This window comes from Pollicipes pollicipes, unplaced genomic scaffold (assembly GCF_011947565.3).
Source record: "Pollicipes pollicipes isolate AB1234 unplaced genomic scaffold, Ppol_2.1 Scaffold_3447;HRSCAF=4054_pilon_pilon_pilon, whole genome shotgun sequence".
In the NCBI taxonomy this organism is placed as follows: domain Eukaryota; kingdom Metazoa; phylum Arthropoda; class Thecostraca; order Pollicipedomorpha; family Pollicipedidae; genus Pollicipes; species Pollicipes pollicipes.
In genome coordinates, this window is record NW_023596297.1 from 16,056,540 (window position 1) to 16,083,091 (window position 26,552).

Consider the following 26,552-nt stretch of genomic DNA (forward strand, 5'->3'; position numbering starts at 1 on the left):
CCATGGCACCCATCTAGGCACTTGAAGTGCCAAAATTTGAGCTGTCAGTTTTGTCACCTTCAGTTGCTGAAGTGTTCCCCTTCTGTAATTTGGCCTTCAAGTGTTTTGATGAGGAGTTTGTAATTTTGGGTACATTGGCAGAAGTAAGTCCAGTTAACAAGCAATTGCTTGGTGCCAAAGGCCAAAATGCTGGGTTTGTGCTCAGGTATTTACCATGCAACCTTTATTTTACTTTGAAAGCTTTCACTAAGATTTTAGATTATCTAGACAGAAATTGATGCTCATGATGATCTATATTTTAATGTTTTGAATGCTTTGTTAAATGTATCAGTATAGTTCATACTGTCACTTATCATACTGACTTACATTGTGACCTTGAAGGGTGACTGAGGGTTCAGGCTACCTGACCTTGGTTGGGTGAGAGATAGGCCATGTTTTGTTGCTTAAAATACATGGTTTGATCCCTCAATTAAGGTTGATACAGCCCTGTTCCCTTTTTATTTTGCCTTTATTTTGATTTTTGAGAGTGGCTTTGAGGGCAATGAGCACCTGATTTTTATGAGTAACATGGGGAGACTGATCTACAATTAAAGATAAAGCTTCATTGGAATGAGAATGTCACACATATTATTTATATAAATGCAAGTGACCAATTTACACATAGAGCATGCATGAGAGCCCAGACTCATAGTTTGGGCTTCCCACTTTTGCAATGAGATGTCCAAGGCCTACTAGGATGTGCCCATCCAAAGCTCTGCTTTGCATCCTGGTCAGTGAGGACAATTTCCAAGTAATTGTATAGTGGGAGAAATGTCGTGCACTTGCAGGTCAAATATTTGTAGCAAACTAGCAATGAACAAGAGCTAAGAGCACTGGAGCATCATGTAAGATAGGGCTGATGCACTGGTAGACTATGTATAGGTCATTTAAAAGTGGTTTGTTGTGGACTATAGATAAGTTTCAGAAATTCATTAGGTTCTGTTCAATGCATAAATGATATGATCATTTATAGAATCACCACCAGAATAGAAAAAGGAATAGGATGTTTCTGGAGCAGTCAAGAGACACCAAGTATTCAAACAAAATGTGTCGGCACTCCAAAGTAGCGAGATTACATAAATAATGCCATTACTTAGGCTAGTTGCTGCAATTGAGTTCATGGGGATGTTTGGAATGGTTTTGGGCAGCCAAGTTGAACTGACAGCTTCAAGGCCTCCAAGATAGTTGTGGATGAGACTTGACATTATTTACCAGCATGTGCAACTGCTTGCATCTTTGGATTCATATCATCCCTTGTAAACCACATATTTATCAATATTTACCAGCATGATCAACTGCTTGCCTCCAAGATAGTTGTGGATGAGACTTGACAGTATTTACCAGCATGTGCAACTGCTTGCATCTTTGGATTCATATCATCCCTTGTAAACCACGTATTTATCAATATTTACCAGCATGATCAACTGCTTGCGTCTTTAAATTCATCTCATCCCTTGTAAATCATGATCAATCAAAGTTGCTTGCAATTTTCAGTAAGATACCAATGACAGGTTTTTTGATCCAAAGCCCAATTATAAGCTTCATGCTATAATGCTGACAGGAAGCATTTTTCAGGAAACCAGGAGGTACTGGCTCAATGATGTTATTAAGCAAACACTGGTTATATTGTTGATGCCTGACACCTCAAGTGTGCTTCTGATCCACAAATTTGAAATGTCAAGTGAGTATTGTGTGTCATTCAGGCATTGTCACAAGCTTGAAGTGCTGGGTGTTGGCATTATAACCATTGTTTGCTCAATAACTTTGTGTGTTTGTCACATCTGAGATATATTGAAGCTTGAAAAATGTCTGTAAGAATTCTGACCTAATGATGTCAAGAGCATAAGTCTTTCAGATCAGAAAATATTAAAGACCAGATTCAATATGTTGGGGACTTTTTCAGTGATGGTCTGCAATTCAAGTTGAGGGTGGGGGTCTGGGTAGTGCAGGGGTTAGTTAAGCTGCTTGTTTTGGAAACCAAAGGTACAGAGTTTGATACAATGCTCACTCACCTTATTGCACAACATTACACAAATTTGAAATAGGCCATGAGATATGATGCTATAGAATACCGTGCTACAAATAACAACACAGTAAAATATGATGAGGTCGCACAAAGAATCCAATAAAGCCTTGACTTGATAACAGCAGAATGTGTCAAACACAGAAGATCAACAGTTAGGTGAAGGTCAACATTTGGGTGAAGGTCAACATGTCAACATGTTAATGTAAGCATGTCAACATGTTAATGTAAGCATGTTCTGGGATGGAAACCAATACGTTGGAATATGACGAGTGCAAAATATCCGCAGCATTCCACGTCAGTTTCCACATCTCCGTACTCACAGTGCCTGAAACTTGAAATACTGCAAGGTTTTGTCATGGAATGGGCTGTTGAATAACATACACAGCTTATTAGAAACACATGCTCCGCTGTAACTGTGACGTCTTTTTCAGGAAATGTCATGACAAACTCCGTCATGACGAATGTTGTAGACATGGGTAGAAAACCATGCAGCATCTGCATCTGTATCACCAAGTGGATTCCTGTCATTTTCATCTTGAGCGTCGTTGGATGGTCATATTATGCATATGTCCTTGAACTGTGCATTTGTGAGTATGGCAATTATGTATGCTGTGGCTAGATTTTTATACAAGGCTGGGCATTTTTGACTGTGTGGTGATTCATATCCAGAGATGTCTTCCTTGATTTATGGGATAGGTGTGATCGATCTGGTGTAGCTGAAATGCTGCCCTGTTGCCATTTGTGTTGTTTGATGTGTCATGGCCATTGATGTCACTTCTTTTTAAATGTATTAATTGATTCACATGCTTACTCTTTTGACAGCTCACATACTGGCGTCGACATGTTTACTGTCACAGAACTGATTCAAGTTAACACTATGCCTGTCTGTCCGACAGATACGGTGGAAAGTTATGTTGAGAAGACAATATACCTGATCTTCTACCATGTAATCCTGGTCCTGTTCATATGGTCCTACTATCAGACAGTGATGACGCCCATCAGCCGAGTCCCAAAACAGGTTGGTGTGAGCGTTCAATTTTCGCCGGCGCTTGTCGAAGGAACATCTGAGCACCAGTTTGTTTTTGAAACTGGAATCAGGGGCCGACCATGTGCAACAAACTGCGATGTTCTTCATTAAGATCATCTTTAAGAATGACATCTTCACATCATGACATCTTCAAATGTCAGCGCCTTGCAGCCAACCGCGCTCGATTGTCCGACGGAGACATGCGTCATCGATTATACAGCACGCGAATCACACAGCTGGCCACCGGTGGCGCCGGCCAGCTTGGTCGGTCAAGGGGCGTGTTCAGGCCCGCGAGCCGGCCGTGGCCGTGGCGGCGCCGGACCGGCCGGCTGCGAGCCACAGGTGTGCCCCGGCACGTGCGTCCGGTGGTGGCCGCGGCCGGCCGGCCGCCGGCCGCCCGCCCCGATGACAGCGCGCCACGGCCGAGGCAGTGACCCTCCGCCGGTCAGGGGCGGCGTGATTGTGGGAATGATGCGTTGAACCGTCTGATGAGGTTTACGGCTTGCGGTAAAGCTTCGCTGCAGGATCTTCTGATGAAATTGGCGCAGTCACGTCGTGAAACGGTCTGCACTTGTCCCAACGCTCTGATAAGCCTTGACTACATTGCACACCTCGCCTTAAGGGAATGTTTTGTGATAGATGCCGGTCTTATAAGGACGGCATCTACCAGAATATCTACCGCACAAGCTCAGTGGCCTTAAGATAACGGTGTATTACATTCTCGTCACGTTCTGATGATACGCGATTACAGCAAAATAATTATGCCGGGCCCGTGATCGCACGTCTCCACTACTGCCATCAGCTTTTCAACCGTCATACTGAACCTGACCGACAGACGCTGCAAGACTCGAACTCATTACGGACAGGTCATGGCGAACACGTCAGCCTGAGATGCCCCAATTACAGCGCAGTTACGGCTTGTGGCGGTCCGGTGACTGGGATCACGGGACCTGCAAAATGGTCGCGCTTACAATCATTTTTGCTCTGTCAGCGGGTAGATAATTAATTGTATTTACATTCAGTGTTCTGCATCAGGTGGTTAATTGAGGCATGTGTCTGTGTGTGTGTCTGAATATTGTTCGCCCTCTTTAGCGCCTCTCGATCTTGACATGACCTCTTATGTCTCTCTCGTGCTACCTTCGTGAGCATGTTGTATCAAAAGTCGCTGTTAATTGATGCAGTGGAACAAATCGCAGATTACGGAAAAGTGTCAGACCCCTTCCCCATTATGCTATAGCACATGCTGCTATACTTCCCAATTCTGCTGGTGGTCAGCTGTGTTCTGGCCGTATGCGGGCGTGCGCTCGCCGACGACCCGCCAGCTGATCGCGTGTGCTGCCGGCCGCAGTTCCGTCTGAGCCAGCCGGACCAGGCGCGGTTCGAGGCGACCGAGGAGAGCCGGCTGCAGCTGCAGCTGCTCGACCGGCACGTGGCCGAACACCAGCTGCCCGTCCACAACCGCACCCTGGCGGGCGGTCAGTGAGGACAGAGCGTCGGCCGTGTCCTGTGACGTGACCTGTCGTGACATGTCGTGATCTGTCGTGTCATTGCGTAATGTGTCTTGTCATGTCACTGTTTTTCTGGACAGATCCATGAAAATGTGCGCATCAATGCACTGAATATGTCTTTGTTTCTGTCACTTGCCGCCTATTTGGGCCGACGCCTCGCTCCACGACGCATACTCTCTTACTGTGGTGGGGCTGCCCAGCGTCTAGCGGTGCTGAAGGGGCCTCGTACATGAGCGTCCGCTGGGCTGACTGTGACGTCACGCCGCGCGCCGCTGGTGACCTCGTGGCGTCTGTCTCCGGCAGCCGTGCGCTACTGCGACAAGTGCCGCCTCGTCAAACCGGACCGGAGCCACCACTGCTCCGTGTGCGGCGAGTGCGTGCTGAAGATGGACCACCACTGTCCCTGGGTAAGCGGCGCGTTACGTGCAGGTGCACGTCGCTACCCGCTACGTGCAGGTCACTGGGCACGGCGGCGCGCAGCCAGGCACCAGTTGTGCGCGTGCAGGAACGATATTTCGCGAGAACGTGCTGCGGCGTTGCACGCGTTGACCACGATTGATGACTTCTGGCATGACATCTGACATCATGATTTCTAGCTTGTCTTCCCGGCGCGGTATTGCAGTGCTCCTGTCGGCCAGTGTATCGCATCTGTGTCAGTCAGATTTCCGTGAGGCTGCTGGTGCTCACGCGATGGTTGTAACCGTTTGCATCGACTGTTACCACGCCGGTACATATTCATGTCATGTACGCCTCGAAGCACTGCTTTTTAGTGCGGATGCCGATAGTGCTGTGGTCAACGCTCCTGGGTTAACTATTGCGCGTCGGGGAAACGAAAGTACGGGGTTCGATTCCCCGCGCTGCCGACCATTCATGCCAGGGTGAGGGGCAGACGACGCCATATAGCCTCTGTAGCTGAGGGTGTCGTGAAGGCTGAATGATACACACACACTGTTCTAAAGTGCCGTGCATTTATTATCTTGTCTGTCAATGTCAATTGCAGATTGAACGATAATGTATGACACTGAACTGTGCCTTTGCTGCAGGTGAACAACTGCATAGGATTTTCCAATTACAAGTTCTTTGTACTGTTTCTGGGGTACGCTTTTGCGTACTGTATATATATCGCCTTGACATCATTGAAGTACTTCATCGGGTTCTGGAGGGTAAGTGCTGCAATGAAATTCTAGCAAAATACTTCGGCTGGACTGTTGAACTTGGCCGCGACTTGAAGCTGGACTTGAAGCGAAGTTTATTTTCGTGAAAAGTGAAGTTAGTTTGTGATGCTATAGTAATGTCCGGAGTTGCACGCATTGCTGGAGATCCTTGCATCACGCGACTGCCGATGTTAGGTTGGTCGATGATTGCCAGTCTGTACTTGGCTGCGTTTGACTTCACGCTTGTTCCCAGGACGGCTTGGAAGGGATGGCCCGGTTCCACATCCTCTTCCTCTTCTTCGTGGCCGCGATGTTCGGTATCAGTCTGATATCGCTCTTCAGCTATCACTGCTACCTGGTCCTGAGGAATCAGTCGACGCTAGGTATGTGTCCAGTCGCGGCACGCATTTGGTAGATTCATTGGTGCGTTTCAACTCGATATTCCCTCTTGACTGCGTCCATAGGTCTGAAATGAAGAAAAGCGACGGTAGGGTGGTGGCCCGCAGTTTTCAGCAGCAAACTGTGTCTTAAGGGCAGTTGGAGAACCATGAAAACAGGAAGACGGAGTGGATTAAATGCGCCGTCGTTACCTCTTCGTCATGCCGGACGGCCCGACCGGCTGCTGGTGCTGCTTGCCGCTCTGCCCGGGCCTGGCCGATTTGTCTTACCCTGAACCTCTCAGACCCTGACCAGCCTGTGCCCGGAATGTTGTGACTTGGATCTGGCTGACCCCGAACCTGTGCGAGCCCGGATCTGCCTGACCACGAAACTCATACTATAGACATCTAACCCACGGACGTCTCAAACTCCGGAACTCTCAGATTCTGGATGTTCCGTACTGCGGACACCTCAGACCCTGGACCCGCCTGACTCCGGATCCGTGTGACCCCGTATCCGTCTGACCCCGGACCGTCTGACCCTGTACCGGTCTGACCCCGGATCGTCTGACCCTGTACCGATCTGACCCTGTACCGATCTGACCCCGGACCCGTCTGACCCCGGACCTCTCGCGCCCCGGACCTCTCGTGCCCCGGACCTCTCGTGCCCCGGACCTCTCGCGCCCCGGATCTGACCCCGGACCTTCTGCCGCAGAGACGTTTCGGCCGCCCGTGTTCCAGTCGGGCCCAGACAAGCGAGGCTTCAGCATGGGCCGCTACAACAACTTCTGCGACGTGTTCGGCGACACCAAACTCAAGTGGTTCCTGCCGCTGGCTACCTCGTGAGTGATAGCATCTGTCACTGGTAGGGTGAACTTTTCGTGCTGTGCTCCTGGCCGCCATGTCGTTGACAGATTGGTAGTCTATATGGTCCTGAAGTGACAGGGAAGTTTTTGTCCTCTGCGACACTGTGGTGACTTGTTCTCCACCTGCAGCGCTGTGGTAGTATCCTCGTCGGTGTTACATGGTCGGGCCGGTGAGCACAGAGCTCGTGTGAAATACGGGCACCAGTGAAACCAGCCCGGGAAAACATCGACAATTACCCCGCTAAAACATGTGGGGGATGAACATTGGCCACGTCATCAGGTTCATGGATCACATTTCGACGCGCCTGTTTACTTTGATTGAATTGCTGGTGATTTAATTGTTGTTTTGCGCCATACCTTCGTGTGATATTGCATCAAATAGCCTATAAAAACAGCTAAACCCCACCGCACGTGGTATTGGTACGGGGCCTGTTCGCCATGGTCATCTTTGCAGTTGTGTAGCGTCACATCTTTAAAAGATTTTAATCGGAAACCTTTTGAATGGATGGATTTCATGGATCAGAGCTCACGCCAAGGAGTGCTTGCGTGTGCCCTGACCCTTCCGTCGGATCGCGCAGTTCGGGGATAACGGCGGAATTTGGCGGCGAAAGCTTAACGTGCCGCAATGCTTGGTACGGTCCGTCCTGCCCTTTGACATCACCTGATCTTATCACGACCGCTGCCACCGGCCGCGGGCCATAGCTGCCAGGGGCAGAAAGCGAGCGCCTAAGCGACTCGAACTCACATGCCACGCGTGTGTGAATCGGGAGCAGGCGCTCTTACCAGCTGAGCCATCGGGGCGGAACTTCGGATCTCATTAGACTGCACCCCATCGCGTGTGCCATCGTCCTCTCGTGCCCCACCCCGCGCGCGCGACCCGCGGCTGGCTGGAGACGGTCCTGCCATCCGAGTGGCAAGCCGTCATGCAGCGCCGAGCGGCAGACGCGGGTCGCCAGCGCGAAACAAATGGTGACACGGCACGCGGGCGTGTGCGTGTGTCGCAGGCTGGGAGACGGCGTGGTGTTCCCGATGCGACACCAGCCGCCCAGCTCCGTCAGCTACGGCTCCACCTACGACCCGACTGCCACGCCCCTCCACCAGGTCAGCCGGCCGGGGCGGGGTCGCCGCTGGGCGAAGCGGCGGGGTCGGCGACGGTGGCGGGTTTGCTCGTAACTTACGGTGAGGAGCGTGTTGCTCTTTGTCTTGCCTGACTCCATCCACAACTAGTGAACCTTCCTTGGTGACGCATTTACAATACGAGGCGTTTGCTTCATTCCAAACAGGTGATCTGCCTTAAGTCGCGGGGTGCTGCGGAAGTGACACGTGGTTGACGGCTCGGTGGCGAGACTGCCGATATTGAGAGTGCGTGGTCGCCGTCCTCGGCCATGCCTCGCTGTGATGTCCCGTGTTCGTGTGGCCTGCAGCCTGGGGGACGGTGCCGGCCGAACGCGGCAGTCGCTGGGCCCGGATTCGGACGGGCTGATGGGCCCCAAGCGTCGGTTGGACGGCGATCCGGGACTGGCATTCTCCAACAGCTCGTCAGGTTTGTCGGGGCCGCGCCCTCCGCGGCCACGTCTCATGGATGCAGTCAACTGGGATGAAGGGGCTGACCACTTCCTATGTCCACTGTAGCTTCATGTGTGCTAGGAGCAGAGCGTTGAAGCTGAATAGAGCTATAGATCAGCCTCTGATCGAAATTGTGAATATTTTCTTGTCGACCTCCCCTCCCGCCCGCCCCAAAACGGGGAGCTGATGGGATCGACATTGCAGGCAACATTGATGTTTTCGGCGGCCGTCTCGCCGGCGGTGTGTCGGGCCGGGTCTGTGCCGTGTCGGGCCGCCCGCTGGCGCCTGTCGCGCTAACAGCCGTACTCTCGGCAGACATGCCGGAGGCGCGCTCGGACGTGCGGCTGATCGTGGAGTGAACGGGCCGCCCGGGCCGGAGCGCTCTGCGGCGGCAATGGGGCCGCTCTTACCGGCGGCCGTGCGGGGCGTCGCACCGTCCGGCGCCGGCCACGGCTCCGGTGTCCTGCCGGCGCTGCACGCGTCGCGCCGCGGCACGCCGTGGGCACCGAACGGAGCGCCGGCCGTCCGGCGGTGCCGTCTGTAACGCCGCGCTCACCGGCGGCGCTGGCTGGCGGCGCCGCCGTCTGAGGAGCCGGCTCTGGCGGCCACCCTCGCGCCGCTGTGCGGGGCCACCTCATGCCTGGTGCTACGCACGTGGACGGAGCTGTCCTGTGTGACCTCGGCGTCAGCGGCTGTTGATCTGCTGTCGTCCCGGAAGCGTCTAGTGTTATCGGCCCGGAGGTGCTTCTGTCGCTTCCCAACATATCCCCATCGTGGTCCTTCAACGAATGCGTCGCGACTGCTGTCCACGCGGTCAGCGCGTCAGGCCTGCGGGCGGCGCAGAGCTTCGTGGCGACGAACAATCTATGGCGAGCTTTTGCGGGTAGACAAATCGCCAGTGACCTGTGGTCGGCCGAGCCCGTTGTCAGAAGCGACATACGGGTGTTGCGATGGCTTACGCACTAGTGGCGTACTTGTGTGATGTACAGCGGACTTTCCTGCCGGGGACCTAATCGTCGCCTCGTCTCGGGGCGGTTCCCGGAGGCGCGGCCTGCGTGATGCGACCTCGCGGGCCGCACGCGTCCTATCTGAATTCATCGCACCGTGCGCGTTAGTGCCGTACGTTTTATGCGGCGCTCGTGAGTTTTAAATCGCAACGCTTCTCTTACCGACGTGTTACCTGTTGCTGGGGGACTGTGGACGACGGTTCTGTTGTTGATGTACTCTCGTGTGAAGCGTTGCGTGCCCGTCCGGCGCGGCGGTCCGTTGACCGCGTCACTCGTCACGTGTCACGTGTCGCGTCTCGCGGCAGGGCCGTGCGCAGCACAATCCGTGGCGTGTTGACGTCACTGGCTCGAACGGGGCGTTGTGACTTACACTCGTCGTGCGGGCTGGCGTCTGGTATGTGTGGATGGACACAGCCGCGGCGCAGAGGGCACCGCTGAAGCCGTACGCCTGTGGCGCTTCCTCCTGCACGAGTGGTGTGACGGCTCGGGTGTTGGCTGGCTTACCAGCGCTATTAATCGTCAATAAACGCACTGCGATTGTACTGCTGATCGGGCTGATTTGATTTCGTTCGCGAAAGCTTAATTCCGACGTAAAGGCGATGTGAAAACCAGGTTAAATGAAAGGCATCCGGATGGCAGCCGGTGACAGTCCAACGCCTCGCGTTGGAACACGGCTCCTGTTCTCGGTTGGGAGTCCGTGCAGCGGCGGTCTGGCTTGGAGCGTCTATTCCGGGGAAACGGCAACGTGGTGGCCAGCAGTAACACTCGGCTGAATAGACAGACTGTCTGACGCCAGGGTAGGAGTAGCCCAGGTCGTCCATGCCCGCGTGACGGAAGTCCCTGTGGACCGTTGTGTACCTGGCCCTATGAACGGCGGGATCGCCGTGGTCACGTCAGCCTGACCACATCGTAATGAGTTGACCGGCGCATGTGCACTGCATAGCAGTAAACAAGCGGCATAATTCACTGGAGGTGCAGTGCCGCCTCTCATCTGCGCTCCTGACGACTGCGCTGCACACCAAGCGGCTTTGGTACATAGTTGTATTGACCCTCCGCAGCTCACGAGACTCTGAACTACCGGCCTGGTGCACATGACTGGAGCACATCGAGAAGAAACGAAGAGCAAGACGACAAGCTTAGATCGACACCTTCGCCCTGACATTCCCGTGTCGCGACTGCTGTCCGGCCCACACGGCTGAGTCGGGGCGCGCTGGAAACACGGAACGCTACGGCCGAGACAAGAAAAATCGCGACGAGCGCAGCTAACACGTGTCATGCACCTCGTGGACTACAGTTCTCGTGTTGTCCACACGCTTGTACAGCGTACGCGTCGGCTGCTACCACGCCACACCGTCAGATAGCCACACACGCACACCAACTACGAGCTGGTTCAAGCTGGCCTGCGCGGCACGGCTGGCCGACCCACGACCGTTGGCTCCGGCACTGGGACCTCTCTGGGGTGACCGGTAAGGGAGGACGCCAAACCCTGACGGCGACATGGCTTCACGGCGCGGAGAAAAAGACGACGGAGCTTGAGCTTAATACAGCGCGCGGACCGGAGCCTGAAGCTGAAGGCACGTGGATGCCGCGCCCCCAGTGGCACAGTTAGTTGTGTACGCCGCAGGAATGCAGCGTTGATGGCTGACCAACGCCAAGTCAGTGGCGTTAGGGCACTGCAATCCACGTAGCATTGACAAAGCGCTGTCATTACAGACGAGTGGCTCAGATAGACGCCTCCATATTGTGTTTGGGCCATGACCTCGCACGACTTGCGGCACATCGAGAAGAACTAAAGGGAAACAAATCAAACTGACTTCAATGTCTACAGATGCAGCCGTTAGCCAAGAAGACGTTAAATTGGCCGAGCACCATTGGCCTCATAACTTTGACGACGAATCTGGGGAGGAAGCTTTTCAACCTTTGGAAGTTTAAGCATTACCGATTATCTCACAATTAGACAGGCAGCTGTTCAAACCTAAACGCGGCAGGTTAGAAATCAAAACTGGGCTTCACTTAACGCAATCAATAGGACAGATTTTGGGAAACAATGAGCATTATCAAGAGAAACACTTTTTGCGCCATAATGGCCTCGGGTGGGTGGAACGTGCTACCACATAACATGTTACTGTCCCGGTAAATTATCTAACGCTACAGAAATCAGGACAGGCTACATTTGTACTTCACGTAATACCATCAGATCATTGAATGCCTTGAAATGCATTACAGAGTATCGCAAAATGCCAGTCGCGTGCCAGCAAATTGCGTAAATCAATGTAGAGACTGCTCGAAGTATAACTCCATCAGATTCCAAATTATCAACTTGTAGACCCTTTCGCAGAACATCTCCTGTATCGGCCACGTAAGATTAGGCAAGTCGGCCAGGTCATCGAAATGATTAAATCTTTTTTAAACGACGGCAAAGGGCATAAAATTATTTCAAAATTTGAAACTATCTAGTACACTCTTTCCGATACCACTTGCTTCATGATAATTCATCACATACAGCACGCTTCCCGCGGCTGAACGATAATCAAGCCACGATCAAAACAACTCAGAGGCATTTATGAACAAGGCAAAAGCACGCCAGTTCAAAGCATCGGGCATTTTGCCCCACCGAATCTGAGACAAGTGGGACGATATGCGTGGAGAACCGAGTCACTCGATCGTGAGTAGCTAGTTTGCCAGCGTACTCGTACGTGGCGTATGCTGACGTGCCTGTGCGTTTCGCTCGGCGGAATTCTGTCGGACATCTTGGTTGTCAACAGCGGATGTGGTGTGCAGCTGACTTAAGCTAAGCGGCGCTTATGGCACCGCGGGCACGACAATACCGTGCCTTGCCGAAAGAATTTGACTGACCATCAGAAGCTTGACATGGGCCATGCCAGCGACGACAACTTGCGAAAGCTACTGCGTCAATAGGAAGCTGCGGCGTGCTGGGTCGCCAAGCGCCGTCCACGGCGCCGCCGCTGCTGCTGCCGCGCTCTGCCTGCTCCGCCCCCGCAGGGCGTGATGGGCGTTGGCCGTTAGCGGACCGCCCCGCACTACACTCCAGGCTCCAGCTCTCGAGCCTAGCACCGCCAAGGCTGCAGGCATTGCAAGCACTCCGTCCGACGCATCTTCTACCGACCGGACCAGCGAACATTCAGCAGGCATGGCAGCCGAGTGCTCCTCACTCCTCGCTGGGTCATCAGCACGCCGCGCCAACCCTACAGGCGTCTTACGAACGGCGACGGTAGCGCCGTCTACCCTCGCAAGGCCAGACTGACAGTTAAAATTGCCGCCGCCAGGACTCCGAGGAGCGTCGGAGTCGACGTCCCCGCGTCGTTGCAGAGGTCAGAGTCGCACCGGCAGACGGTTTTGCGGACCGCCGCGTTGGTCTCCTCTCGACAGTCGTTGGTGACCTTCTTCCCTTTGACAACACAGTTGCGGTAGAAGTTCTCCAGCTCACCTGCGACGGGATATTTCAGCTGTGATAACCATGTCAGCAATGGTCAAGAAGTTCTGAGCCTGTTTTACAATGCCTTATGTTCTCAGCTATTCAGCTGGTCATACGCTGACTGGCCCAGGAATAAAAACCCTTGCCTCAATGCGACATGCAGAAGCCTCGCAGCGGCCCCAGGGATGTTCGCAGGCAATTCATATCGCAACCAATGCCAATTGCATTTCCAACTGACGAAATGGCTTAAACCAGCACCCAAACCGAAACGCGACTCGGCCTCTGCTCTAAGTGATCGAACACGTCCACGAGAGAGAGAGAGAGAGAGTAAGGGAGCGTGAGAGCGAGGGCGAGGGCGAGGGCGAGAGAGAGAGACAGAGAAAGACGAGGCATAGAGAGACAGTGGCAAGACAGAGACAGTGGCAGAGACAGAGATGGAGAGAGAGAAGAGAGAGAGAGAGAGAGAGGGAGAGAGAGAGGAGAGAAAGAGATAGAGAGAGAGAGAGAGAGGAGAGGAGAGAGAGAGAGAGAGAGAGAGAGGAAGAGAGAGAGAGAGAGAGAGAGAGAGAAGAGAGAGGAGATAGAGAGAGAGAGAGAGAGAGAGAGAGAGAGAGAGAGAGAGAGAGAGAGAGAGAGAGAGAGAGAGAGAGGAGAGAGAGAGAGAGAGAGAGAAGAAGAGAGAGAGAGAGAGAGAGAGGAGATAGAGAGAGAGAGAGAGAGAGAGAGAGAGAGAGAGAGAGAGAGAGAGGAGAGAGAGAGAGGAGAGAGAGAGAGAGAGAGAGAGGAGAGAGAGAGAGGAGAGAGAGAGAGAGAGAGAGAGAGAGAGAGAGAGAGAGAGAGAGAGAGAGAGAGAGAGAGAGAGAGAGAGAGAGAGAGAGAGAGAGAGAGAGAGAGGAGAGAGAGAGAGAGAGAGAGAGAGAGAAGAGAGAGAGAGAGAGAGAGAGAGAGAGGAGAGAGAGAGAGAGAGAGAGAGAGAGAGAGAGAGAGAGAGAGAGAGAGAGATATAGAGAGAGAGAGAGAGAGAGAGAGAGAGAGAGAGAGAGAGAGAGAGAGAGAGAGAGAGAGAGAGAGAGAGAGAGAGAGAGAAACATGTGTCACGTGCCATCAATTGCGCCCCCTCCCCCCCCCCACCGTCAAGAGCATCATCGTGCGCGCTAGAGTTACAACCGGCAGGCAGGCAGACTGCTCGCGCAAGCGTTCATGTTGTGATCTTAGCAGCATGTTAAGACTCCCGCAGCACTTCGGGTCGAGAGGAAAGCACTGGAGGTGTGCGAACACGAGAAGAAGAAGCTCCGCTCAATCTGGACTCCGCTACCGGCGCACCCCGCTTGAAATGGGTCACAACAAACTATGATCCCGCATTGATAGACTGAGAACATTTACAGGACATAAGCACTTCCCGGTACGCCGCCACTGCTCGCAGACGTAAGGTGCATCACATACGTGTCTTGTCGCGAAGGCGTCTGGCTGATAATGCACCCCGATACTTGTTCTACAGCGGAAAAGAATGATTTTCCTGGCAAACGGAGCTTCGTCATATACTGCTCCCATATGTTTCGCTACCGACTGTACGTCTTCCATTTTCCCTTGTCAGGATTAACTGCGGCCTGCATCTCCCATCGCACAGACCACGTTGTGTTCAGCGTCGAAGTCGACATCGCCTCAATGGTTTGGCCTTCTACAGCAGAATAATAAGTCTGTCACTTTGAAGTCACCCAAACGTTTCGCGAACGTTTCTAGCCCGGAGCAGATGGCAGAATATGCTCTGTCTAATGTGGTGGGGGTAGATTACCATAATTCAAGATTGGCTGACCCGCTTAATGCCGCTGAAAACGCATCTAACATATCAAATGAGGGTGACTATCCCATGAGGCGGCCAACCCCTGCGAAAGCTTGCTGCAGAATTGGATCATTCAATTTAACCTTCAAACAATCTCTCTGACAGACAAAATCTAGCAATTCGTGGTATTTAGACGACGTAATTGGGAATTTAGACAGACCTCCACCTAGCAAATAGCTTCCTTTCACCGCATTAGCTTTACATTTAACTGCACAAGACCAGCTGCCGCCATTTACCAAGGTCCAACTTTACCAACCAACAACAATTACCAACTTTATACATTAAGCCGTATTTACTGTCCACTTGAAAAGAAGAACATTCATTAAGGGAAAGGGCGCACCAAGTGCGCTGTCCATGGTAACTTGTTTCAAGGAGTCAAACTTTTGATTTAAACACGTAACTTGACGGCTAGAAGGAAACAAAGACGCATTTGAAACCCATCAGATCGACGAAAATGAGATTACTTTTGCAAACTTTTGTCGGACCGACCTATTGGCAATGCCGGCCTAATTATTGATGTTATCGCTTACACTGGATATCAATATGCCTTATACCCATCGCGCCTTATATTTGTGTGTTAAGACCTCGTCTTTACAAAGCGATTGCAGCGCCAGGTATCAGCGCATGCAAAAAAAAAACTAATTATCTGGTAAAAATGGTGCACGCGTTCATTTTTTAATCATGGAATCATTTTAAGATAATTGGCCGGGCTCGGATACACACCATGACTGCCAGCTATCCACCAAGGATCCAAAGTGAGTGATTCCGAACTCATTACAAATATCCCCCAATGTAATTCCACACGTGGCAGTCAGGGAACAAGGCACCATGTTTTAGCCTGCCCATTTCTCTCCCTGCCGGACACCAATCTCAAGCAGACATGTGTCTGGAGCTCGAAAAATCCCAGGATCCCATTGATGTGCTACCCTATGGGAACCTGGATCCACCTCTGGGATCTCGGCACATGTCCCCTTTCATGTGCCCGCACGGCTATCCCGGCCACCACGGGTGCCCCACCGTTCGTGTCGTACGCCCATCCCCGCACACGTCTCCTTTCATATGCCCGCACTGCTATCTTTCATATGCCCGCACTGCTATATGGCCGCCAGGGGGTGCCTCACCGTTCGTGTCGTACGCCGAGACGACCTCGCAGCCGTGAGGGCAGCCACCGAACGTCTTCACGGCGTCCTTGTTGAAGTTGGCCCGGGTGCAGATGTCGGTGCGGTTGTGTGACGTCGGCGACCAGCTGCAGACGTAACACTTGTAGGCGACGCCTGCAGTGGTGCCGGAGGGCCCGCGTCAGCACGAGTGACGCGCGGTGGCCCGTCGTGCTGGTCACGGGCCAGTCACATGGTGGGATTTAACACACGCACCAGAGGCGTCAGTCCGGGTGTGTTGCTCCGTAATTCAGACAGCCAATGACACCAGCATTCACGAGGGTAAACTAAATTAGGTGACGGAGATAACCGCACAGATTAGGCAACACCTCCTGGGGACGGGACTGCCTGCAATTGCGATGACAAACAAGGTCGTGGCCCGCATGGCACCTGTCAAGATCCTCTGTCTATACAGCTGGCTTTCATCTGTCAAGCCCAGATCCGGACTACCCGAGCCCTGTCGTACACCACCAACGCGGTGTGAGCGGCCGAGCTCTAGTCGAGTTCATGGAACCAGCACACTGTAGACACACACTGTGAGACTCTTGAGAGTTCTGCTGAGGCCAGATTGTCCAGTCTGCGCAACCAACAGATAGCGATGGGCACCAACAGGGTCCAGCAGCCACGACCTAGTGTGATCAGTCGGAATCAGACCGCTCAGAGCCGTGACCCGGCGAGGCCAGTGGTGACCAGAGAGGGCCACGACCCAGTGCGGTCAATGGGAACAGGAAACCATTGACCGTGACCCAGTGAGATCTGTCGGCAATAGGGAGCCGAGTGCCCGTGGCCCAGTGTTTCCGGTGGAGATCAGAAGGTTCAGCGAACATGTCTGGCTGCGATTTTGGCGGAAATAAAGTACCAGCATGATACAGGTATCTGTAACAATAAAGAGCAATGCGAGCCTTGGGGCCCGAAGACCATCGGTGTCGTATATTTACTGCCCACGATGAAAATCTCACCTCATCTTGCTGTTTGTGATGAAATAGCTGGAGCATGCTCAGATTCGAACATGCTATGTGATGAAATAGCTGGAGCATGCTCAGATTCGAACAATCATCAACCTCACTTTATAAATTTCACATGTCAAATAGCAGGACGGAGTGTGACACTTATCCGGAATTCGCCCAATCACAGGATACTCACACTGCTGAGCCGCCAACAGTAGAGTCACTGTAGCTATTGCCACGGATTTCAACACAGCCATGTTCATCTGAAACAGGGACAAATGCAAATTACGTCACGTTTGCTCCTCATTTTCCGTCGACACCTCATTTGGGAAAAAGATAGCAGACAGAGCGCGGAGTACTTTGATCTGCGTTGAAACTTTAAATGAGACGTAAAATTAGCCGCAGCCGAAAGAGCGTGACGGCGACATCTAATTACGCTCAGCTTGATACACTTATTGGTTTTCATCTTAAGCCTGGCAAAGTTTTTATTCTCACGACTCTGTTGTGACCTTAACAGTTTTTGGACAGGCAAACTCATGATAAAAATCGGTAAAACCGAGGTATGGCTAACCTTTTCATGCTGTATCAAAAATTATTCGCGCCCTTCTGACTGTTTGGTGCACGCTGCAGGTCTACGTTTGGCTACCATTATGCAGGTATAGTCATTATATATAAAGATCCCCTATTTCTTCCACAGGGAATCATCAGCGTGATTTTAAATTTTACGAATATAAGCTCGAGTGGCCCCATTCTGACTCGACGCACCTGGCTCGCCCGTGGCCTGGTTCGCTTAAATGGCCCACCTGTGCAGCCTAGTCCTTCCTCGCGGGACCGCTGGGTTCGATGACAAGAGGACAGTTGCTCACCGTCCAGCAGTATGTTGCAAAACGCTTCTTCCACTTAGAAAAACGGTAAAAGCTTTCAATATTTCTACTACAACCCTTGGCCGTATCCCGCGAAACGACAGAGCACAATTAACGTAACAGGCGCGGCAAGATCATTTGCAACCAAGGCGTGAACAGTGAACATGTTTGAATACGCCAGCACCAGGCTTGTCAACTCTGCATCAGAAACCAAACAGTGTGGTCAGCGTTCGGTGCGAATTGCAATGCTTATCTCTTCTGCCTAGAGTTGTTATTCCAGTAGTGCATACAACGTCCGATTCGGCAAACAAGTTTGTGTGGCAGCACAAATCCAGGCCACGCGATAAGGCTCCAAAACATTAGTTCCTTTATTTAGGTGAAGACCCGTTATATTTCTGGAGTTGGAGAGGTGCTAACGCTGCTCAGTCAACCCAGTCAGACAGCGGGATGTTGGCGCAAAGCCTGCAGGTCTTACATCGGAATGTGTGTTTTTATTTCGTGCAGCATAACACACGCGCATCCTCCCAAATTCAGACACTCACGGCATGCGCTGAAGTAAAGCGTGTTCTTCGTTCGTGGCTCTCGCACTTAAATCCCTCCCGCCTTAGATACAGAAACAATCAACTCAGCACCTCATATCAACTCGAAGCAACTCTGATCAGCGTCATATTTGTAATGTTTATGGCTGGCTGTCGGCGAACAGCTACGCCATATGCTGTCAGCGGTGTTTTTGAACGGGGTTGGTGGAAAGGCATCAGGTAATCTTGCGCCAAGACACTATGCAGTTGAGAAATTACAGCTCGTGACACATTTTGCGTCCAAACTAGTCTTGTGCGGCGTCTCCTCACCAGAAAAATAAAGGGGCTCCGACCCTGTTAGCCAAACCTATGAGTCGCTCCTCGCATCCACAACGCCAATCCCAGTCACTTTAGCACAATTGACGCTTCTGGAACACCAATAGATCACACCGCAAATCTGAGGGCGACCCTCTCTTCCTAACAGGCCTTGAGCGAACGCTCGGCAGAAAGAGGACGCGTTCGTCGCGTGTCCAAGTCTCATCCTTAGCTCAAATGCGAGCCCGTATTTGACGCTATTTTTCTAAGCTGGAAATTCCCACGTTCTATTCACAGTCACTCCCCATCTAGAAATTCCCAAGCTCTATTCAAAGTCACAAGGCTACAATAAGTTTAAGGAGACGAGTTCACATCCATTAGTAAGGACACCCTAAGCTGTTGACACTTCGGGCCGTTGCTGGCATCCACATCCACAATGGCAAGAGAGGTTGACCCGCCACTGGACAGAAGACTGGTTCTGTGCCTTTCAGTCCGGTATTTTCACCCTTACTAACTCTGGGCAGCAAATGGAGATCTGGACCTTCCATAGACAACACAATAGGTGCCGGGGCCTTCTTTCTGCATCTATGAACCGCTACTTCACTGCGACATCGTGAGCCCTGTTACGCGCCGAACACTGCCAGCAAATTTAATATGATGCATGCCGGGTCATAGCTTGCACTGCTGCAGCGTGGTCATTCACTGTATCGCCTGTTTCACGCAAAGTACATGGCGTGATCGTTTTGCGCGAAAAGTGCTTCCAAAACGCTGAATGCAGGCCAATACCGCGACACAGCGCGACACAGCGCGACCAGGCGCAGTTAGTTGGCGTCAGCTGCTGCTGATACCCCCAGGTGGGGGCCATCAGTAGACGCAAACGACCTCGTACCTTCATGCAGTCCGGTCTTTTGCAGTAGTGTGAGCCACCAGCCAGTCTCTAGACAGCCGCACCCGACAACAGCGTCCCCTTGACGGTTATCCGTTGAAAAGTGTGACACTGGCAGCCATGTGGTCAGCAATGAGCCTCTAGACAGTCATCTCCCTGCAGCGTGTCCTCCAAGCAGTCATTCGGTCACTGGCGGGCCTATCGACGGCGGCCCAAGCAGTACGGGTCCATAACAACGGCCCGGCAGTGAGTGTGCCTCTGGGCTTAAGTCCCAGTGGTGACGACAGCTTCATTCTTCACAATGATCGAATATTTTCCCACTTGGCTCCTCAAAGGTTGGCCTAAACTTTGAACGCACTCTGACGGGGCCCAATAATCCAGCGTTCCATTCCAGGCTCCGGACAACGCCCCAGCCGCCATGGCGCTTCCAAACCGGCTTAGCAGCGGGCAGTATTGATTGCCGGGCCGCGCCCCGCCCCGGCAGGCCGGCCGTGCTCCCCTCGTCACAAGGGTCTGAGTCACCCACGGCCCTCCCCTGCCCCGGCCGGCCCTGCCCCACCTGATGAGCAGCGCATGCGGCGGGCAACTGCAGGCCGCTTCCGGCGGGACAGGATCACGGCCATCACAATGAACTGCACAGTGCGTGGCGGGACGGGCGTGTTCGGGCTCAGGTTACGAATGTCAGTGGAAGGTCAGGCAGCGTGGCATGCGGGGGTAGGAAACAAGGTCAGGCAGCGTGGCATGCGGGGGTAGGAAACACGCCTCATTAAATGCATTTCGAAGTGCATGCAAGTACATGTAGTAGACTGTAGATGCAAGCTTTTATAGTTACACAGCTGATGGAATTGATGTCCCATTGATGACCTGCTGATGCTGACCTATTGATGTTTATGTCCAGAAGCCTGTTTTTCTGTTCAATGTGAGCCCTGCAGGCCACATTTCACTACGGTAAATCGGTAAATCGCACACGCAGTGGCGTTGGGCAGTCTCGTGCAGACACTTTGCACCTGGGTTTGACTTAAGAGGGGTGGCAAAACCCTCCGTGATTGGATCAGTTATCTGCTGGCATCTGCCTACGTGTGTGTACTGACACCAAGTTGGCGCATTCGTAAATGCCCACGGCTAGTTTTGTTTGACGCCATTTGATGTAATTCGTTTGGTAACGCATCCCATAAAAAACAAGAAACTTGTTTGAAATACGTATAAAGTCCGTTCGTACATTAGTGAGCAGCCTTCGCAGATAAAGATCGACATAAAGCTGAATGGAAGAGACAGCGGACTCTGCTGGATCTTGGCTGCAGCGATGTCACTCACTCGGAGAGGGTGGCAGCGATGTCACTCATGCGGAGAGGGTGTCCATAAGTTTTGGTGGTCCTGCCGCTCATTTTCGCTTTCATGGCCCGGCAAACAAAATAACGGATTTGCCCCCTCCCATCCCGAACACCAGCTTGGCCCCCATCACGCTGATAGCCATACGCCATGAAATTCTGTTGATGTTGCTGTCTGTTCATGTCCGGTGTTCTTGTCAATAGTGTTAACTATTTTCCAAAACTGTTGAAACGGTGAATCTTCTATGATCTGGAATGACGTTGGAATGGTACGTAATCATGCACATAAAAGGCGTCTAGCAAACGCACGTGTTGCTAGGCGAATCGTTTCAGCAACATGTGTACACGCCAGATCGCATCATGGTAGCACTGAGCTCGACTTATTATTCCAAAGCCGCTACCTTGAATGCTGGGTGGTAAACTTTCGTGCCGTAAGGCTCAGCAGTGTTTTAGTCTCCCTACCTGGCTTGATCCAGGCCATCTAACTCGCTATGCTCGGACAGCAAAACTACGACTTTCTTGGCTTCTGGACTGGTTCACTTTAAGCAGAGAGCAAAATGTCCAACATAATCGAAATCAACAGACATGTACGTACGAAATAGGCATGTACCTACAAACCCAAAAACAACTTTCTAGCAATTTCTGAGGCTTTCTAGGCATAGACATTACCGCATGACATTCTAAACGTGGCAAAAATAGTTGTATGACAAATGATCCTGGCTCACATATTGGATTGAGGCGAATAAGGACACAGCTCCCTTCGATTTAATCTTGAGTACGACCTAGGGGAATCGAATCTGATGCCGCAATGTATTTTATCTGGACCAGAATCAGATTCCGATCAGGCTCCTTTGGCAATTCGGCAGGGGTGCACTTGGTTCAGAATTGACTTGCATGATTTGCGACAGAGCTTCCACTTGGACGGTAACCGATTTTCAAAACGAGTCCACCCGGATCTCTGGGTTGTTCACTATGGTTAATAAGTTAGCGTTATTCGAAATGAGTTCCTCAACTGCCATGAGAGAACATTGAATGGGACATGAAATATTACCAAACATGTGCCAAGCCATTCATTTCTTTAGCATTGCAGACAAAAAAGATGCAGTTGCTTTATATGTATCCCTGGTAATATCCGCATTGTTCCATCCATCACAAGCACTCGAGAAGCTTTGACACCTATAGGAGCATACTCATAAAGATGTCAATATATGCATATATACATGCAGGTATCTATATGTATATATGTTTATGTACATATATATATATATATATATATATATATATATATATATATATATATATATAGATGTGTGTGTGTGTAACATCTTCGGATAATGAGAAGTAACAAGACTTTATGGCAAGGACAGCAATCGACGGCATCATTTATGCAACGGTCGCCGTTTCGATACATGGCGCATCATCATCAGGATGAGTAGATTGGTACAAGCTCAATCAAGTTACAATGAAATATTAGAACACTCAACCAACGTTGCTAGACATGACAACGGTCACAGTTACAGCATTCAGCACGACCTCTCTGCGCATAAACAGACATATTGAAAAATGCAAAAATCGAGCCACGAAATATTCCTTCGACTCCATGTGAAAAAGGCTACCCTATAAGTTGTAAAGGATGTGCAAACCCCATGCTATTCAATGGCGGTATTTTTAAGCAAATGAAGTGATCCTAAATCCAGGATCGAGAGAATTGCTGCTGCGTCGTATTACGGAAACGCTTTCAATGCTAAAGTCAGTGTCATACGTAAAATGAACGGTCGCGGATGAGCAAAGGATCTGGGATGTGCATAAATGCTTCCTGTACGGTCAGACCTTCCCAAATGCTGCTGCACTCTGCAATGCAAATTAAGAAGGGTTGAACCCTCTAAAATGCTCCACACGAAGGACAACAATATTAATAAATGACTGCAGAGACAGAACACTTGGGAAGCTTGTCTTTTAACTTACGAGAGAACCAACAACAACAGAGTTAACTAAGATTATTCCGGGAGACAGAAGAGAGTACAAAATCTCGTTGCAGGTTTGCAAGCTCATTTTTCATTTATATAGACTTTTCCAAAATAGGACAGCAGCAAATGTTTCTTTAGCTTCAGGCCTTCACGAACGGTCGAGGCTTTGACGAGTTTAGCATCCAAGAAGCTGTTAATCAAATTATTAATGATTGAAGGCGGGAAACCGTTTCCCTGAACGAACGATCTGAGCCGATCAAGGTCGGAACAAAAGAGAAAAGGAAAGCTCTGTAAAAAGCTGTTTTCATACCACGTAGCTGAAAAGCGTCGGGAATGAGAGAAAGCTCAGTCCAAGACCAGGGGTCGTCGACTTCCTATAGCCAGAGGTTTCAAATTGGCCTTATGACTTTTGAACTCGCATATCAATGAACTTGTGTTCAACTATGCTTAAGGGTGTTAGCAATGGTACAAGCAAATTTCAACAGTTTATAGGAGGGCGTGCCGCTTGCTGAAAAGCCGGCCTTAAGGGAAAAGAGGGCTTGTGGATTTTTGGAGGACCATAAGGGATCCCAGGAGTGTATATATATATAGCAAAACTTGATTCGACTGAGAGTACCGATTCGGCATTAGATCAAGCACTTCTCTAACCATGCCGGAGTCAGATTCGGACTGAATTCCAGCTTTTCATCGGGCATTTTAAATCTAATCCGGAACAAAAATACATTCCACCCAAGCTGAACCATGTATATAAGTCCACCTGTGCACCTGCGCGTCCCACCCTAACAGTGATGTTCACGTGACGAATCCACCCAGACAGTGGTGGTCACGTGACGAATCCCGCCCCGACAGTGGTGGTCACGTGACGAATACCACCCCGACAGTGGTGACCACGTGACGAATCACGCCTGCGATCCGGCGGTCTCAACTGAAATAGATTGTACAGGCTCGCACATGGCCGGTCCGAGATTCACTGACAGCCGCGGTGTAGCCACATCGGTTCTAAGAGTTTCGGGTTCGCGGAACGTGGAATGCTTGTCAACTGTTAGTTGGGTTCTGGTGATGTCCGTTGGGAAATGCTACATGACCAGAAAACGAGTAATCACCAGGACAGACAAACTAACTTCCCAGCGAAAGTGCGAACCGATAACGCGACGTAATTGGAGCCTTGTTGGGAGATTAGAAAAATGGACCCCACGTTATCACGGAAGTCCTAGTGAACATTAGATGGTCTGGTGCGAAATCAGTGATTTATCTGAATGCTGTCCAGTGCAGCTCCCGGGTGAACAGATGTAATCATACCATTTACGGAACTGGGCCGATCAAAGCACAGTTTTTTTAGTGAGACATGTGTAACGTTGCAGTGCATCATCTTGCTTATCATCTCATCTGCTTCAGTATCTTCACTATTGCCGGAATCCTCGCACACAAATGATAAGTGGCCTGACGTTCATTATTTCCTCTTACACTGTGATAATTGTGCGATATTTTGGTGCCAATATGGCCCGCATGGCAGCTGAATTCACAGCCATGATGTTTTTGGCTGTGTTTATGCTATAGTAGTCACCGCGTTACAGTTAATAACAACGCACAGACCTGCCAATATTTGAACTGCTAGGAATTTGTCCGGGCGTACTAGCTGTATTTCGGGATGTCTTTTCTAATAATTACGGGAGAAATAAAGCTAGGGATCATGCTGCGTGGGTCAATCGATCTAATGTGCCCAATGGCGGAGTCATCAAAAGACAGCCTGTCCTCCTTATGCAGGCACTTCGTGACCTACAAGCCTCTCATAACGCTGAAAACGAGGTGCTTGAGGCCACTCGAAGCCAGGTGCACTCCTCTGAAGAGCTGCGGGACATGCTATTACGCACTCTGCACGGTCTTAAGCGAAGCGAGGCGCTCAGACTGCGAGGTTCGTGATAACATGCAAGTATTCAAAGTCCCTGCTAAACTGAGAACAGTGTTTTGTTAGCTTGGAATTTTCTGGTCTCTCGTGGTTTTATTCGCCACAGAAACTACCTTTGCGGAGGCACAAACAGACACAGACACAAAGGAGACACACTTTTTGTATAGATGTACCCTTTTCGCATTTTTGCACCTCACCGGCACCGGAAAGGAAGACAACCCCAGACAAGTTTACAACGCAAAGATGTGGTGCTGGGCTAATCGGCCTGAGGCTTAAGAGCTAATTTGACAAGACTTCGGTGGGAACTGGTATTACCGTATGAAGTGTAGCCGCAGCAGCTCCGGGGCAGCTGGCCGTCACCCCGTCGACCGTGCCGACTCGGCGCCCCCTGTTCGTGCTGACACATCGCTTCTAGGCACTGTTTGGGTTTCTGGGGTAGAGGCTCGCCTAGTATGTGGGGGGAGGGGGACGGCACAGAGACGCAGCCAGCATAAGGTCTGTAGAATACACCAAATGCTGAAAAAAATCCTTTTCAAAGGATTAGACCGATGAGCGGCGGCAAAACATGACGTTGCCAGCCTGCTCTTCAAGCATGGCTCTTTTTAACAGATGGTAATCATTCGGTGTGATTGGACAAGTGGTTCCATGGAAGAGCGCAAGTCAGGACCCTGTGCCTCACAGCCAAGCTCCGCCTACTGAGGCGGCAGCCTGTGGCGCCACGGGGACTGAGTCATACGCATCTATCAATAACTGCTAAGTCCAAATATGGTCAAGAAGCAGAATCAGCTATTTCGGCCCATTAAGGCATAAAGCGCACAGCTAATGGCGTTTAGCTCCCTTAATTCTCACTATGCCTGTATGTGCCCGGTACCGTGCCCGGTACCGGCTTGCTGATTACTGGCTTTGCAGCAGGCATCAGCTGAAAAGTTCAAGACCGCGCCTGGCAGCGCCACTGGGTGCGCTGCTGGCCGTATCACCGGCTATGCAAGGAAACCTCGGTCCCTGTTAGGTGCGTTTCCAACCCAGGGACAGTGGAAGTGGGAGACTCCCAGCCAGCCGCCGTCAACACACGTACGGACAGATTCAGTATTGACCCAGTGCCGTTGCATGGAAAGCGACAGTGTAAAACTGAGCTCGCCCAATCATTGCCGTGGACTCTCGGGGGTCCATCGTCACTGTTCAGACACGCCCACCCGCGAATGAACTAACTTCTGAGCTAAGGCAGGCCTTACTGTAAGCACGACCCCATAACAGTGTTTGCATCGAAGCATCGAGCGCATAGCAAAATTTTGGTTACAGTGATATGCACTCCACAAAACCCTAACAGTACGGCAACCATGCCGTCATTACTGTGCACACGATTATGAAGCGATTATGAAGCACGTCGCCGCCCCCGGCTGACTTACCTAGCACCAGCGCACTAGGAAGAGACGGCGCGCGAATACCGAAATGCTCGCGCCAAGGAGCCGGGCTTGCTTCTGCGCCCGGACGTCCGTCGGATGGGCTGGCAGATAGCGTGCGTCTGCTGGCGTCGGCTGCCGCTCACATGCCAGCGTCGGCCGCCTGTCCGGATGCCGCTCCGAAGCCGCACACGCCTGCCGCCCACCAACCGCCCCACCGCCGCCCTCGCACTGCCGCGCCAGGCGGCCCGCCCGCCCGAGTGCGGCGGGCGCGCGCCCTCCCCTCCCCCTCCCCCGCCCCCTGACTGAACGCGTCCGGCGCGCTGGCCCGCCGCGGCCGAGAGGGGGAGGGGCATGGGCAGAGGGGCGGCAGGAAGCGGTGAACGCCCCGGGCGCGGCCGCGTGGGATCGACCCGAAT

The 26,552-nt window shown here is 51.6% G+C and overlaps 2 protein-coding genes and 1 long non-coding RNA gene across 3 annotated transcripts; 2 read left to right on the forward strand and 1 right to left on the reverse strand.

Moving 5' to 3' along the window:
* Positions 1-1,708: 1,708 nt before the first annotated feature.
* Positions 1,709-8,086, forward strand: LOC119092199 (palmitoyltransferase ZDHHC2; the record flags this gene model as incomplete). The annotated part of the gene is made up of 9 exons (XM_037215175.1): positions 1,709-1,720; positions 2,497-2,652; positions 2,962-3,083; positions 4,441-4,567; positions 4,904-5,007; positions 5,644-5,763; positions 6,008-6,137; positions 6,847-6,973; positions 8,002-8,086. Coding segments are annotated over exons 1-9 (978 nt in total), but the record flags the coding sequence as incomplete, so codon positions are not given.
* Position 8,087: 1 nt separating this feature from the next.
* On the forward strand, positions 8,088-9,002 carry LOC119091978 (uncharacterized). The gene is made up of 3 exons (XR_005093478.1): positions 8,088-8,098; positions 8,422-8,540; positions 8,879-9,002. It is a non-coding gene; the product is annotated as an uncharacterized LOC119091978 (long non-coding RNA).
* Positions 9,003-12,080: 3,078 nt separating this feature from the next.
* Positions 12,081-26,344, reverse strand: LOC119091260 (uncharacterized). The gene is made up of 4 exons (XM_037213931.1): positions 26,140-26,344; positions 17,147-17,213; positions 15,968-16,120; positions 12,081-13,018 (listed from the first exon to the last, which is right to left on the reverse strand). The coding sequence occupies exons 2-4, from the start codon at positions 17,211-17,213 to the stop codon at positions 12,813-12,815; spliced, it is 426 nt and encodes a 141-aa protein (XP_037069826.1). The 5' UTR covers positions 26,140-26,344; the 3' UTR covers positions 12,081-12,812.
* Between the last annotated feature and the right edge of the window lie 208 nt (positions 26,345-26,552).

Bases quoted from the DNA above. Each gene is read 5' to 3' on its own strand.
- LOC119091260 (XM_037213931.1), bottom strand. From the start codon at position 17,213: ATGAACATGGCTGTGTTGAAATCCGTGGCAATAGCTACAGTGACTCTA. The intron at 16,121-17,146 runs GTGAGTATCCTG...GCACCACTGCAG, and splicing joins ACTGTTGGCGGCTCAGCAGT to GCGTCGCCTACAAGTGTTAC. The intron at 13,019-15,967 runs GTGAGGCACCCC...ATCCCGTCGCAG, and splicing joins CTCGGCGTACGACACGAACG to GTGAGCTGGAGAACTTCTAC.